A 15,664-nucleotide genomic window follows, 5' to 3' on the forward strand; every position below is an offset into this window, starting at 1 on the left:
GTGGCATGCATTCTCCTTCCTGTTCCTGGTACCTGCCTCGCAAGACAGGCCTCACGTTCACTCCTGTTTTAAATTAGAGGTGACCGGGCTCAGAAAGTGTGAGTGACTTGCCCAAGGTCACACAGATAGGGAGACAGCCCAGAGCCCGGGGCTCCCTCTTGCAGCGCCGCCTCCCTGGAAAGGCCTTGCCTCGCTGTGTTCTCTCCACTCTGCACGCCCGTGTCAGTGCACACAGCTCACTCTTGGCCCCAGGTACTGGTTTGGCTTTCTACGAGTGGTATTTATTTAGTCTCTGGATTGCTCTCCAGCACCTCTGCTGTGCCAGGCCCAGGCGATGAAGGCCTGGATTCAACAAGTTCACGGCCTGGGAGACAAGACCTTTCTTGTGTGTCAGCTGAATCTTCCCAGGCAGCCGGGAGCCCTCCCAAGGGACAGAGGCTGCTTCCTGCTTCTCCTGCAGCCCACCGGGGGTGGTGACCTCCTGGTCCCTCCTAGGGGAGGGGAGTGGATGCTGCTGACTGTTGCCTCCATCATGAGTGAGGGCTGGGCAGGCCTGGCCCGAGGCTGTGGGGTGGGAGATAGAAGGGGCTGGAAGCAGAGAGCTCAGGGAAGGTATTGGGGGCCTAAGGCTAGTAAGGGCAGACTTCCTCTTTCTCAAATGCCCAGGGGCTGCCCCACCACTCGTACCTTGAGCATCAGGCCGGGCCTCAGCTCTTGGTGTGGGATGCTCAGCTCAGGTCCAGAAGGTCAAGGTCCTATCCTTGGCTTGCTTGGCTCACTAAACCAGCAGGGCCCTCCTTTCTGAACATCTCTCCCTTGAGGCCTCCCTCTCTTCTCTCCCCCACATGAGGGAGGATATTTCCAGAACAAAAGATAAAAAGCCCCCGGACTTTTTAAAACAAGCAGACTCCCTTTCCCCCCTCCCACCTCTAGAGCCCAGCTTCCAGTCTGCAGCTCTGTGCTCGAGTGAACAAGCCGTCCTGAGCCCCAATCAGAGGGGCCCGCGACCAGCCAAGGCTGAGACACAGGTGAGGGGGACCCTCGGGAGGGGGTCGCCTTTCAAGAAAAAGGCCCGAGTCGAGTCTTGAACTAAGGAGGGGAGACAGAGGCGAGGGGCAGGTGGCAGGAAAAGACCAAATGAGCGTGCACAGACACAGGAAGAAGGAACCTGTTTAATGACACGGCTGGGTCTGGTTACAAACATCAGAAACTACAAAAGGAGGACAGGCAGTTACACGGATGGCTGCACGAAGATGGGACAGGAGGACACAGGCACAGTAGCCACAGTAGCAAAACATCCTTGAGGACAATACACGTGACCAAGGGGCACACATTGTGGGGGGGTCCCCAGCAACGCTGACCTAGATGGACGGAGAGGGCTGACTGCAAGCCAGCAGCCAGGAGAGGCAGGGGAGGGAAGGCCCTCAGCCCTCAGAGCCCCAGGAAGAGACGGAGGCATCTGGTCCCGTCACCACTGCCCCACTGACAGCAGCCTGGATCCCCCTCCCACCAGGGCCGTCTGCCTTAGTGGCAAAGGCAGATGGAGCTGGCATCCGAGGTTTCTGGACCATGGCCCCTCCCCCGCTGCAGTCATCCTGTCCAGAACTTCTGGGCCCCTCTCTCTCCCCTTGCCCATTTAGGGGCAAGTCAGAGACCCACCTCCTTTTGTGGGGGGCAGAGGTAGGGAACACCAAATCCTTTCTGCCCGAAGTGGAAAGCAGGAATGTGGGGAGCTGGTCAGAGAGAATGGGCTGGGCTTTGCTGGCAAGCTGGGTCACCCCAACCCTGCCCACGCAGGCCCGGGTCCTCTCCGTGCTGATGTGGGACCCCGGTCTGCCGGAACACTCTGTTCTCTGCCCAGAAGCTGCCAGGACCCCTCGGTGGGCAGAACCGAGGCTTCACTCGTGCCGCTGGGCCTTACTGATACACATTATAGATATGTATGTGTATATATATATAGATATAGATTTATATATAGATTGTATATAGAATATATCTGTATATACGGTAGACGTGTGTGCGTGGTGTTCTAGATAAGTGATGTGGAGACCTGTGTGTGGCCAGGCAGATAGAAACAGGGCTGGTTTGTTCCTCCAGTGACTCACAGACCCGCCCCTGATTCCCGCCAGCTGCTCAGCTAGGTCTCTAACAGTGAGTAGAAAAGCTAAGAAGGGTGTGCCCGGCTCTTCAAGGAGGAAAGGTCCCCCACCCCACAGGCCACCCTCTGCGCCGCTGAGCTGGGGTCAGCATCCAGGCAGCTGATGCCGCCTTCCGGCGGCTCCAGGGGGACTGTGGCCAAGGCCAAGGCAGCCTCTTTCCGGGAAGACGAGTCAGGGATTCCTCCAGCTTCCTTGGCACCCAGAGATGGAGGGTCAAGGAGCGTCTTCAGAACTCGGCCTTCTGCTCAAGGTGCTGCCAGGGAGCGGGAAGGAGAGAGGGGGTCCTATGGCCCCGAAGAGGGCAGCGTGGCCGGTGGGCTGTGGACGAGATAGGAGATGTAGGTAACAGTTTACTAGGGCCTCGGAGTGAGACCAGGGAACCTGGGGAGAGGGCAGAGGAATCAGGGGCTGCAAGGCCAAACGGTACCAGCCCAGAGACCCACGCGGGGCCCGTGAAAGAAGCCCACTAGACCCAGCTTCTAGGCCCTTTTATGCCAAGACCTCGGCCGGCCCATCTGAACCTCAGATCTTTTTCTCTAAAATGTGAATCATGTCTGTGGCGCCCACCTCCGTGGGATCTGAGCGACAGAACTGCCTAAGTGTTCCGCAAACTGCGAACAGTGAGCTCTCTTCCTCTTAATTCTGAGACATGCGCACTCCCTGGTTGGCCTGTGGTGCCCCCTTGGGCCACCCATGGGCGCGTTCTCTGCACACACAGCCCCTTTGCACTCACCACCCCAAAACTCCGCCACCTCCTGACTACACACACACACACACACACACAGAGTGCACGCACACCCTGAAGCAGAGACAGTTCAGTAAACAGTGGCGTCTGGCTCGCTATTGCGTCTCTAATAAGAGAGGCTGGATGGAGGCCTTATAGAACTCTGCCCTGTAACTCTCTCTCACCCTCCGAACCCATATGGACCCTGGCAGTAGTCTGGTCTGCAGGCCTGGGGCCCAGGGAGACACGCCCTCTTGGGGGTCACACCCGTGTTCCCAGGAGACCAGAGGCGGCACCAAAGTGTGCAAATGGATGAGGGGACAATCCCCTCAGCTGGGGTAACCCAAATGTGGGGTGCTCAGGCCAAGGAGGGCGCAGGGCCCCGGCCAGTCCCCACGGTGGCCCATCTCCTTTCAGTGCACAAGGAGCAGAAAGGGGTAGGCATGAGATTTCAGCGGTTTCCTAATGCTTGGGGTTTGGCGAGATTTAAGTCCCAGGGGTCCAGCTACGGCAAGAGAGGGGAGGGGACAGGGCTTCGTGTCGGGAAATGCTGTCCATGTGTTTCTGATTCACTGGGGCTTGCACAGGCCAGCTCTCTTCCGTCCCTCTAGGCCCCTATAAAAAAGCCCTTTTCTCTAGAGGCAGGAAGTCTTGTCTCCTGGCTGTAAACAAACTCATCTTTGGCGGCAGAGCCTGCCTGGGGAGAAGCGTGGGAGGGCAAGCCCCCTCCCCCCCACTGACCCCTCCCCTGCCCTCCGGCTGCTTCCGGGCTGCAGGCTCTGCCAGCTCCTCCTCCTCCTCCGGCAGGTAAAAATCGCCTGCCTGCTTGCGTTCACTCTGAGGTCTGGGGCGGCCCGGGCCCAGCTGTGAACATCTGGAGTCGCTGCCTGGCCATTGCCAGCAGCCCCCGAGGGCTCCGCGCTCTCAGGGTGGTGAAGGGAGCGGCAGCAAGCGGGGGCCAGTGTGGTCAGAGGCAGGAAGGCCGGGAGGCCGGGCCTCTGCAGGCTGCCCTCGGGGGACCTACTCCGCGGAGCTGCGCGGGGATGCCTGTGTGCAGGAGGTCCGGCCGGCTCCTCGGACCAGCTCGGAGCCCGGGGAGGGGACGCCGCCTTTTCCCTGGGAAACTGCTGGGAATGTTTCTCTCCAACGCGTGTCCCAAGCCGCTGGCTGACCCCTGCTTCCCATCCCCGCCTCCGCTCCTCTCCCCCCTCCCTCCTCCAGCCCTGCCTCCGCCCCTCCATTGAGCTCCCAGAGCCCCAGCCCCTTGGGGGCCCAGGGAGGCCGGAGTGTTCCCAGCCGCCAAGTCTGGGGGCCAGCCCTCCCCTCGTGCTCCGAGTCAGCGGGAGTCACCAGGCCAGCCACCCTCCTGGAGCCCGTTCCCCCGGGGCCCTCACCCCAGAACTGGGAACCCGGCCTCCGGGGTCAGCCCAGAAGTAAAACCCCCTGCTGGTGTGCGTGGGAGGGACACCCACGCAGGCCCCGGGTGGGCTCCGGCACGTGCGTGCGTCCTCGTGATTCTCCTGGCTGCAACCTTGCTGAGGCCGAGGCGGGAGGGACCACGGTCAGCATTAGATGAAAAACAGTCCCATGTGATTGGTACCAGGGAGGAAGTGGCCAAAGCTGGCCTGGGCTGCCTCGGGGCCTGATGAGCAGCCTTCCCGCCAGGAACCTTTGGAGCCTCTCTGCCCGGGGCAGCCTCGGTCTCGGGGTGCCCTGAGTGTCCACTGGCTCTAGGGAAAGGGAAGGCTCTGCCCGAGGAGAATCTGTTTGGGGTCCTCGGCGTGAGCGGGCCTTTTCCTATCATGCCTGATCTTTAATGTGTCGGACCCCAGATCCACCCTTCTGGAACTGTTCCTGCCCCGTGGTCAGTCCCTGGGCGCTAGGAGAGGGGGGAGGCCAGGGGATGGGGGAGGATGCGGCAGGGAGGCTGCCTCCTCACGTGGTGGCGTTGGGGACCTGCTGTACCCAGCCCACTTCCTTGTAGGCAGCGGTCACGTGGCTGTAGATGAGGCCGCGAAGCTTGGCCCAGGCTCTCTGTGTCTCGGGTGGGAAGTCATTGGCAAATTCCTCGGCGATCACCTCCAGGATGACCCCAGAGAGGATCTGGGTACAAAGGAAGGAAGGGGGAGTAAATGCCTGGGCGTCCTGCCCTCTGCAGCCCCCAGAATCCCTTCTATCCTGTGTTTGGCCAAGGGGATTGTTCATGAGACAAGAACCTGGCAGCTTTGGGAACCAGACACCGTCAAGACGCAGCCCCCATCCTGCTGCCCCTCCCGGGAACAGCCATGCCAGGGCAAGAGGCTGGGTGGGCCAGTGGCCCGCAGGCTGTCATTGGTTATGGGGCTCTGGGATGGAACAGGGTGGATGGTGGGTGGCAGCACCCATCCGGTGACATACCTTGAAGTACACAGGCTCCACCTTGTGCTTGAGGGCGTGGGCTTTGCCCACGAGGGCAAGCACAGAGGACACCTTCTCGGGGTCGTGCAGATTCTCCACCACGGTGTTGAGGGCCCCCATGACCCGGCAGGCGTGCTTCCGCAGCTGCGGGCTCCGCTCCATTTCCAGGGGCTCCTCCATGTGCTTGAACTGGCTGAAGTACTGCTTGGCCGACGGGAAGTTCACAAAGAACCTGGCAGGAGGAAGCAGGTGGGTGTTGAGCAGGGGGTGGCCTCAGGCCCCACCCTGAAGTGCCCAGACGATGATGGGGGTGGGTACGGAGGTGGGAGAGGCTGAACCCACCCTCACCCCACCATGTGTAGCAGTTCCTCAAACACACACCCTTCCTCTGGACGACCTGGCTTACATGCAGACCTCTCCCCAGTCCCGGCCATATCTATGTGCCAGATTTGCAGCTTCCTCTCCCAAGGAAGCAAGCTTCCTTGCTTCTTGCCAAACTCCACACACCCTTCAAGGCCTGCTCCAGTCGCAGCTGAGAGGGTAAGAGCCTGCTTTCTGGAATCCCCAGCCGGTGTGCCCTCGGGCAAGTTAACTTTTCTACAGTCAAATGCTCTATCCCTGAGCTATACCCCCAAGTTAACTTTTCTGAGCCTCAGTTTCCTCATCTATGAAATGGGCATCACTGCTCCTATCTTGGTTGTGAGTCGTTGTGGTTGTTGGGAGGATGAAACGAGAAACAGCACGTGGAGCCCTGACACAGTGTGGACACAGGGGGCTCAGTAAATGCCACCCTTTTTTATGATGAAGTCAGAGCTCTCCTCCTAAACAAAGGAAGGCCCTAGCGACTTAGCTGACTTAGCTCAGGTCATGGAAGGGAAGAAATGAGACTCAGTCCTCCCTCCTTCCAGCCCAGTCCCTTCCCTATTCACTACCCTGCCTCTCTCCTCAACCTGCATAGTCATCGGTTGATTTAATTAAAGATATGGATTGATGTCACCAGCCTGGTAAGTCCTTCACGTCTGTCTGTGTATCTTAGCTTTCAAACCAGCCTGTGCACTTCTTGGGGCAGACCCCAGGGCTTTCTAACCCTTCCCTCTCCAGTTTATCTGAAATTGTCTAATTCCCCCCAATACCACATTCACTGGGTCGCTCTCATGCTCAAAAACATTCCATGGCTCCCCACTGTCTACCGGACAAAGTCAAAACTCCTTAACCTGGGATTCCAGGCTTCTTAGAAACTGTCCCACACCCGCTTCTCCAGCATGGGGGCCACATTCTTCCCTACGCTCCAGCCCAACAGCTTCACTTACCAACATCTTCACTTACCACGGGTTAAAGATTCCTCGGCATGCTGGCCCCCTTCCACATGGTGGACCCACCCCCACTTTCCCCGGCGTCAGCTGGGCCTCTCCCTGAGTGCCCGGCCTGGCCCAGGTCGACCGCTTTCCCTCCAAGGCCATTCGTGTGTTCCCTGCCACCTTTCACGGCTTCTTCCTTGTGTGTCCGTCTGGCTCCCCCAACCCCAGGGCAGAGCCCGGGTCTCATGCACACTCTGACCCATCACCTTGGCCCAGAGCCCTGCACTTTGCAGGATGGTGGTGATGACATCTGCGATCCCTCACCCAGCCAGGGCAGGAGGTATGTGGCCAGACTCAATCAGAACTGAAGCCCAGAAAATGGATGGAATGTCCTGGACCTGTTTTCTCAGGTTGTTTCACACTTTTGGAGGGTCCCCTTTGTGATGAGAGAGAGCTGGTAATTTGCCAGAACAGCCCTTGGGGCCGGGGGTCGGGTCTCAGATCTGAGAGCTGGAACAGATGCAGGGAGAACATCTGGCCCCGGCCACCCTTTCAGGCTACGAGAAGGGCCCCTCTCGGAGGCCAAGTGTGACCTCGGGCAAATCGCTTCATAACCTCCTGTCTGCAAAAGTGTGAGAGAAGTCCATGCACCCCTGCTTGCTACTTCACAGCTATACTGGTGAGGACAAATGACGCGATTGGTCTGAAAACACATTTGATTTCTCTGGAGAAGTGTCGTAATGAAGGACAGATACGAAAAACCCAGTCTGGATTTAAATGAGGATCTCTGACTTTAGAGGTTTTACATTGCAACAAAAATACTAATTTTTGTTTGGCTGGTGAATAACAACATGCAGAGCATCTCCACTTGTTATTTCATATAATGCCAAACAAAGTGGGTATTATGTCCACTTTACTGATGAGAAAATAACAGGGACTATTTATTGAGCACTTACTATATGATCTCATTAATTCTTGTGATATCCTCCTGAGGTTGGCACTGTTTTTCTTCCCACGTTCTGGATTAGGAATTGATGCCCACGGCTGCATCAGTGGGCCAAGCGGAGTGGGTGGCAGGACCAGGAAGGAGCCGGGGCGGCCCCCGCTTTGATGGCTTCCGCAGACCTCCTCAGAGGCTGCTCTGCCGGGGATGGTAGCCTGGGACACGGTGGGTCTCCCGTTATGGCCCTAAGGATGGTCCCGATGAGCCCTTCTTCTGGGCCAGGGGAGTCAAGGGGCCTTGCGCTCTGCTCCTGCATCCTGGCGTTTCTCTGAGCCCCCCGCCACCACCCACCCCCGTGTTTACTCCTGACCCTCCCAGTCCCGGCCTGCGCTGCTGGGAGAAGCCTCAGCAGCCAGCTTGGGGAGTTTCTCAGCTTCCAGAGGCATCTGGGCTTCCAGGAGAGCCTGAAATAGGCTTGTCTGAGCGTGAGGGGGAAGGCGGCAGAGTTACAACCGGGAGGGGAGCCTTCCTAGAGCATGGGTGTTCCCTCTTGATCTCCTCCCGGCAGGGACAGGAGGCATGGGGTCTGGGCAGCCCCTCCGCCGCTGCCACCATCCTCGAGGCTGCTACCTCCTCACAGGGGGAGTGTTGGGGTGTGGCTGGCCCCAGCCCAGTGGGGAGGGAGGAGGTGAGAGTGCCCGCTCAGAGGGCGACTGTCTCGGATTCTGTCCCGCCCGCCCATCCTTGCCCGCCAGTCCTTGTTGATGGGGCGTAAAGACAAGAGGGGTCTGTGACAAAACTGAGGGGCACAGTATCTGGGGAGGGGCCTTATCTGAGAAGCTTATCAGTCGAGTCCCGCTAACACCCCCTACCCTGGGGCGGACATCAGGAGGAGGAGAAAAAGGAAAGGGAGGCTGGCGGGACCTGGGGCTGGGCGAAGGGGTGCTGGGCCAGCTTCTCTTCTGAGCTGGGCTGGGCTGGGCTGGGCTTCTGGCAGCAGAGGTGGGGTCAGGCGAAGTGTGCCTGGGGTTATCAGCAGCCCAGATTTAACTGCTATCTCAGGCCTTCTCAGGTTAACTGTGGGCCTCCCTCTGAGCCCTGAGCACTTGGCGACCACCTCCCCAGCCCAGACCCAGTGCCCCCTGAGGAAAGAGTTACCCTCTGGGGAACTAAAGGGGCACAGAGAGCGGATGAAACCCCTGCCAAGAGCTCAGACTCTCCAGAAACACCTCAGGATTCAGTTCCTTCCTCGGCACCCCCCATTCCTGGGGAGGTTGGGTGGGACCCTAGGAGCTGGATCTTGGACACATCTCTTACATGTCCTCACTGGCAAACAGCAGGGCGTCGCGACAAAAATCTCCAAGGTCCTTTGGACTTTGCCTCATTTCCTCTTGGTGACCCATGTGCACACCCGGGTGCATCCTGAGGCCTGGTGGGCCCGCATGTGCCGACAACACAGCTGAGAGCAGCCCTCCAGGGATGCAGCCTGGCGCATCTGTGACTCCACTGTCCACCGTGTGCTTGTGTGGGTGCTCGCACATGCAGAGCTGCACCTCCCGACGTCTGATGGCTTCGGGATCTGAAATCCCCTCTTAGCTTCCCCACCACCCCCGGCTCTTTCTGGGCCTGGGAGCTGCCCAAATAGCTGTCCCTTCCTCAGGAATCCTCCTGGAACTTCTCAAGAGTGCTTCTTGCTCTTTTTCCTCCAAAATCTGTTTCTAAGTTGGAATCAGGGCACATCGATATGGAGCTGGGTAGGTCCCAGGCTTGGGGGAGGCACAAGGGAGAGAGTGCGGGAGAGAAAGAGGAGCCAGAGACAGGGCCAAGACTGGGAGACAGGCATGCACTTCAACTGTCCTTTCCACAGACAGGTTTCACCCCATCTTCAAACAATCAGACTTTCCAGATCTGCCCTAGATTTGACAGCTTCCCTCTGCCAAGGACAGAGGGTTAAGGGGACCTCCCTGCCTGCGCCCCCAGGGACCGGCATGTGTGGGAAGAGAGCCCCGATCTGTAGCTGTAGTCAATTACTAGCTTGTGTGGCTCGGGGACATTAACTATATGGGGATGGTGTGCATGTGCACCGGTGTGTAGGTGTGTGAATAACAGTGTCACTCTGCGTGTGTGCGTCCCTCGGGGGCGTGTGGTGCCTGAATGACCCCTGAGCCCAAGACACATGACCCTTTCTCCCCAGATCGGGGTTTCAGGGTGGGGCCCTGTCTCCTGAAGCGTCTCCCTTTCCCTCCACCAAACTCGGCAGGGACTGCATCCTAGGGGACTGTTTGCTTCTCCACTCACCTGCGCCTCACCTGGGAGCTCCCTGCTGGCCTGGCCCCAGGGGCAGGAAGGTGCCAGCTGGGAAAACCGGACCTCCAGGGTCTACTCCTTCTGACCTCTATTCTTTCGCCCTTTGCTCTGTTCTTCCAAGTCTCTGAATACAGAAAGGGGCTGAGCTGGAGAAAGGGGTTTGCTCCTTTGTCCTCCTTCTTGACTGATCCTCAGTTTTCCTGTCTCTAGAATGGGGAGCCCCCAAGGCCCCCATTGGAAAGGCTGGCAAAATGTGTGTCCATAACAGCTCAGTTGCGTGGCTGGGGTCGCTGGTGAGGAAGGCATGGCTGGCTGAGCCAGGAGTTCTGAGGCCCGGGAGGGGAGGGAGATGGAGGTGCCCTCCTTCTGCGTCTGGGTCCTAGTTCCTGGTGAGCACCTCGCCCAGAGAGAGCTAGGAAGGGCTCGGCCAGGGCTTCGCCCACCCCAAGGCGCCCCACGCTGCCCGCACCCCGACCGGCCCGGCCCCAATCGCAGCTGGGGAGGTGGCGCCCGAGCTCGGACCCGGGCCGAGCCCGCGTCTGCCCGGAGCCGCTGCCGCCGTCCCTCCCCCGGGCCCGGCCAGGCCGGGACGACACCTACCGCACCAGGATGGCCACCCCCACGTCCTCGCAGTTGGCATAGAGCCGGGCCCACGTCGCCTGCACCGCCTTCCTCTCCGCCTCGGACAGCTCCTCGCTCCGCTCCCTGCGCTCTATCTCCATCTCGCCCGGCACTTTCTCCATGAGCAGCTCCCAGCCCAGCCCGGCTACGCTCGGCGGCCGCGGGGCGCGGGGAGCCGGGGCCGGCTGCGTGTGCCGCTGGCGGGCGAGTGGTAGAGCGCGCCGGAGGGAGGGAGCGTGTCTGTGCGCGCCGGGTGTGTGTGTGTGTGTGTATGTGTGCGTGCGCGTGTGTGTGTGTGTGTGTGTGTAGGGTATATGTGCAGGGGGCGGGGGACCGCGAGCGGGGGGCGGGGATGTGGTCTGCTGGAAAAATGTGAAAAAAAAAAAAAAGACCCGCTCCAAACCCCCAACCCCTTGTCCGTGAGCCAGTTCCGGCAAGGTGAAGGCTGGGCAGGGTGCCCGCCCTCCAGGCCACCGCGGAGTTTGACTGCCGGGCGGGGCGTAGGTGGGGCGGGTGTACTGGGGGGTCCCGGAAGCAGGGGGCGGATGGTCACGGGGCGCCGGGCCGCACGGGAGTGCGCCGCGGCGCGTGCGGGTCTGGGGGCCCCGGGTCTCGGCTCACGCGGCGGGCGAGGCCGGGGCGTGTGCGTGTGTGGCCCCTTCCCGCGGCGGGGAACTGACTCTTAAGTCGAACACTCCCAGGTATTTGCGGCGTGGCCGCCAGCCCGAGGGGGCGGACGCGAGCCCCTCCAGCGGCGCCGCGGTCCGAGCTGAGTTCCCGCTCGCTCCCGGCCTCTCCCGAGCCAGCCGGAGGGCCGCGGCGCCACCCCCGAGCTCCGGACCCCAGACTCTGGAGGGTTTAGGACTGGGGTCACCTCCCTACGCCAACACCTTACAGGAAAACACCAATGCGGGGATGGGGGGCGGCTGTCGAACTTGAGCGCCAGAGGCCTGCGCCAGCCTTTCCTTCCCGCCAGCACTCCTCCCCCTCGGGGCACGCACGTGGCGTCAGAAAGAAGGCCCTGGGTGGCTTCCTGATGACACAGGCAGGCCCAAACCTGGCGCCGCTCCTAATTCTGGCCCTGGGGGAGCAAAGTCCGAAGGAGAGGCCGCTGGGCCGGGCAGAGCAGACCTGCGGTGGGTGGGTCGGTGGGGTTGTCAGGAAGTCTTGGTGGTCGGGGGGGAGGCCCAGGGCACTGGAGACATCTCAGCCACCAGGACCTGGATTAGGGAGGGGTTCTGTGGGTGGAGGAGACAAATTCTTGTCCTGGTGGCCTTCTCAGGGAAGGGGATTAGACCAGAGGTGGGGACTGTGCCTCTGAGAGCCGCCTGGTCCCCACCCTGCAAGCAGCTGCTCGATTCTGGTATGGAGGGGGTCCCACCTCTGACTCCCAGTTGAAGCCTGAGGCCAGACCCGGGCTGCAAGCATCTGAAACATGTGACACGTGTGACGGCTCTTGTGGGGTGTGTCCAGTTCTCCCTAAGACTCCCTGGTGACACTGCCCTTCCCAAGTCTGTGCCCACTGCTCAAGTATGGCAAGAGGTGGCGGCTCTCCTCTTCAGCTTTGGTTTACGTGTTTATTTTTAAGAATTCTATTTCAAAGCAGAGGGCCCTGGCACAGCCCTAGCTCCGGGCCTTGCTGGAGCCCAGGGTTCAGGTACGTTACTGGAATCCTGGCTGGGCAGGAGGCCTCTTGCCGCTCAGGTCTCAGTTGAGGGAGGGAAACTCTAATGCCCTCTTCTGGGGGTCTTGGAGAGGCATGTAGGAGAGTGTGTGGGCTTAGTTTCTTACTTACACCACTCTCAGACCCGTGTTCTCTCTTTTGGCCTGTGCTCCGCATGCTGCCTGGGCCACCTCTGATAGCTTCCCAAGAGCCAGTGCAGTGGCCATCCAAATGGCTGCCCAAGAGGTTCCCCTGGGATGTGGACAGAAAGTAGGAGAAATCTTGATTCTATTCACTTTCATCTCACCCTTTACAAGTTTTATGTATGTCTCTGGTGTGGGACTGTATTTGCACAGTAATATAGTATATAATTTATGAGTGGATGCATATATCCCTTTTCCTGAGTGCACACTTGGACTCTGCCTTTTACTGAAGAAGGTATGTAATCAGAAACATTTGGAAACGGCTGTCCAGAGGTTAGAAGTGAACCACTTAGCCAGCCCTTCACTCCCTGGCCTCCCTTGTCTTTCTGGCTTCATCATCTATATTCTTCCCCTCTCCTCCTCCCCTCCCGATGCCTCCCCTGTGACATCATGACTCCACCAATCCTTAACTTCCAGTTGCCAGAACATGCCCTGTGCTCTCATGTCTGCAGCTCTGGCGGAGTCTTCTGTCTGTGGGCCCACCCTTCTGAGCCTCTGCAGACACAGGTGAGCCCAGCTCCTCTCTAAAGGTTCCCCGGATGCTTGCAACTCCCAGAGTGCTCTGTAGCCACCTTGAATAGCCTAAGTCTGTCCGTGATGGTAATTTGTTTAACTTGCCAGTGCGTTTGTCTAGACTCTAAGCCCCTTGAGGGTCAGGCCCAGGGCTTACTTATACCTACATCCAGAACAGACTGAGGTCGATTTACCCTGCCACGGGGGGGACGACCTGGGTCCGGTGAGGTCAATCAGTCTTCACAAGGTCGGGTCTGCTGACCCCACTAATCAGCTTGAGCCTCCTAATCCATCGCCTGCAGGAGCCTCAGGAAGGACCGCAAGGGCTTGGGAGAGCTGGCAGGGGCCATCTTGGCCTTCTCCTGCGGACCCGGTCTGGAGGGGATGGGGCAGCTGAACCATGTGCACTACCCTCTTCCTGCTCAGCACCTTGGCCATGCTCTGGCGCCGCCGATTCGCCAACAGGGTCCAACCGTGAGAAACTGACTGGGCCACGGGCTGGGGTGGGGGAGAAACTACTGTGCTGGGTTACAGCCAAGCTGAAGGCGGGCGGGGGGCTGCCTGGGCTCCAGGGAGGCTGGGGGGCACTTGCAAGGGAGCCCTGAGAGGTTCCCCCTCGAAGTAGGGGGAACTTGGAGCTCTTCAAAGACGCTGGCCACAGCCTCCGGTTCCAGAGCCCAATGTGGCTTAGGTCTTGCAGAGAAGCAGGAGCGGGGTCTGGGGTCTGGGTGCTGCCCACAGCTCTGCCTGTCTCTTTTCCCTCCCACAGAGAGCCCAGTGGCGTAGATGGGGCAGTTACGGGCAGCAGCTTGGAAACCGACCTCCAGTCCTCAGGCAGGTAAGGCAGAAGAGTCTAGGGTGGAGGAGGAAGGGTGTCGCTAAGGAGCCTGCCGCTGTCCCCTGTCCCTGCCCAGGCCCCGGGGGTGTACGTGGGTATGTGTGTGCGTGCGTGTGTGCTCCACATAGGCCCCTCACCCCAGCTACCCTGTTCACTGTATGCCAAGTGGGCAGGCCGAATGTCTGTTTTCTCCAGTTGGGAATGGGACTCCCAGGCTCTCCTCTGGACCAAAACTTCTCTGCCTTGCTTGTCCTAGTGCGGGGTGGCCCCCAGGGTCCCTTCTGTTGGAAGGTGCAGGGGGAGTGGAGAGGGGGATGAGGCAGAAGCAGCTCTGCGTTGCTTTGCTTGCCTTCCCTTCCCCCTCCCTCTCCCGCTGTCCCCCCCCACCACCCCCCCAGCCTCGGCAGCGGAGCTGCCTGAACCTCCAGCAGGATTCGCTGTCCAGTCCCCAATAGAAGGCGCAAGAGGAGCATGACATCATCAGCACTGAGTGCCATTGGCTGGGCAGTCCCTGCGGGCAGGGACTGTCTCCAGTGGCCAGAAAGTTAACTCTTCCCTATTCTGGAGCCATGTGGCCTTTACCAGGGGTGAAGATTGGGAAACTTCTGGACTTTTCTTTCCCCGCTGACTAGTGTCCTTTGATGATAGGGGCTCTATGCCCAAGAAAACACTGGAAAATCAGCAAATATTTCTGAAGAACATACTGTTGGAAATGTTCATTTGTGCCTTTGGGCCCATCTAGTGTGGGGGACCTATCTAAAGAGTGATATTCTCTGCTGTGGAAGCATCTTCTAGCCCCCGGCCCTGCTTCCCTCACTCCTCTGAAAGGAGGCTCAGATGGCTGAGACAGTGAGCATGCACGCTCGTCTGTGCACCCCACATCTCTGCCAGGGTGTGGCGATGTGCCTGCAGTGTGCCCCGCAAATACGTCGAGGCTGGCAAGCCGAGAACTTGGGTCTTTCTCTGTGTCTCTGCTCTGACTTCTCAGTCCTTGGGTTCCCCCAGGTTTGGAATGTCAGAAGGCCCCCTGGGAAGCCCAGGGCCTGTGCAGGAAGCAGAGACATTTCTGTGACGCCCTTCCTCGATAGCTGGGCTAGCTGAGAGGGTCACAATGGTGCTAATTACGACTACCGGTGAAATGGGCTGACAGGTATAAAGTGACGATCACTGGGCCCTCAAATGCTGACTGGTCCTCACTGTTGAGTTTGGGTCTGGAGCGGGGCAGCCTGAGTTTAAATCCTACCTCCGCTCTTACTGAGAGGCTGTGGGCAAATTATGTAATCTTTTTTTTTTTTTTTTTTTTTTGCGGTACGCGGGCCTCTCACTGTTGTGGCCTCTCCCGTTGCGGAGCACAGGCTCCGGACGCGCAGGCTCAGCAGCCTTGGCTCACGGGCCCAGCCGCTCCGCGGCATGTGGGATCTTCCCGGACCGGGGCACGAACCCGTGTCGCCTGCATCAGCAGGCAGACTCTCAACCACTGCACCACCAGGGAAGCCCAAATTATGTAATCTTTTTATTCATATGTAAACTGGGATTAATAACAGATTGGTTGTGAGGTTTCTGTGAGGTCTAAATGAGATAACCGTAGTAAAGCACTCAGCACAGAGTAACTGCTCAGTTAACGCCAGCTCTCCTCTTGCTGTTATATGATCAGTGCTTTATTCTTCCTCAGGGGTTTCTCATACATTAACTCACTCGGAAGTCTCCAGGGCCCCAAAGGTTTGGCAGTTCAAGTGTTTCCAGCTCTTGTTAATGGTGCAGGAAGCTGGGGGACAGGGAGATGTAAATGACTTGCTCAACCTCGTCCACCCAATTTGTGGCTGATGTGGGGCTGACAGGTCCCTGACTTCAGACAGTCCATCTCCTCGACTGAAATGCCCCTGGACCTCCTGTCAGGAGAGAAAAGGCCAAATCTGGGACCATCTGGCCGGGCCTGGTCTGCTGTGGCCTTGCCAGAAGGAAGCAGTTGCCTATTAACTCCTTGGGACCCAGCTAACT

General features: G+C 59.1%; 1 protein-coding gene across 2 annotated transcripts; it reads right to left on the minus strand.

Moving 5' to 3' along the window:
- Positions 1-1,157: 1,157 nt before the first annotated feature.
- CYGB (cytoglobin) lies at positions 1,158-10,744 on the minus strand. Of its 2 annotated transcripts, none has more exons than XM_081219329.1 (4): positions 10,429-10,744; positions 5,281-5,512; positions 4,858-4,986; positions 1,158-2,477 (listed from the first exon to the last, which is right to left on the minus strand). In XM_081219329.1, the coding sequence occupies exons 1-4, from the start codon at positions 10,569-10,571 to the stop codon at positions 2,373-2,375; spliced, it is 609 nt and encodes a 202-aa protein (XP_081075455.1). In that variant the 5' UTR covers positions 10,572-10,744; the 3' UTR covers positions 1,158-2,372. The 2 variants fall into 2 exon arrangements, with proteins under 2 accessions (XP_081075455.1, XP_081075456.1); XM_081219330.1 differs by having other exon boundaries at positions 4,823-4,986.
- Positions 10,745-15,664: the final 4,920 nt, after the last annotated feature.

Source organism: Mesoplodon bidens (genome assembly GCF_964165515.1).
Source record: "Mesoplodon bidens genome assembly, chromosome: 19".
NCBI lineage: Eukaryota > Metazoa > Chordata > Mammalia > Artiodactyla > Ziphiidae > Mesoplodon > Mesoplodon bidens.

Excerpts from the sequence above, each read along its gene's own strand:
- CYGB (XM_081219329.1), bottom strand. The coding sequence starts at position 10,571 with ATGGAGAAAGTGCCGGGCGAGATGGAGATAGAGCGCAGGGAGCGGAGC. Across the intron at positions 5,513-10,428 it reads GGGGTGGCCATCCTGGTGCG|GTTCTTTGTGAACTTCCCGT; the intron begins GTAGGTGTCGTC and ends TCCTCCTGCCAG. Across the intron at positions 2,478-4,857 it reads TGACCGCTGCCTACAAGGAA|CCCACCGGCCACGCTGCCCT; the intron begins GTGGGCTGGGTA and ends TCTCGTCCACAG.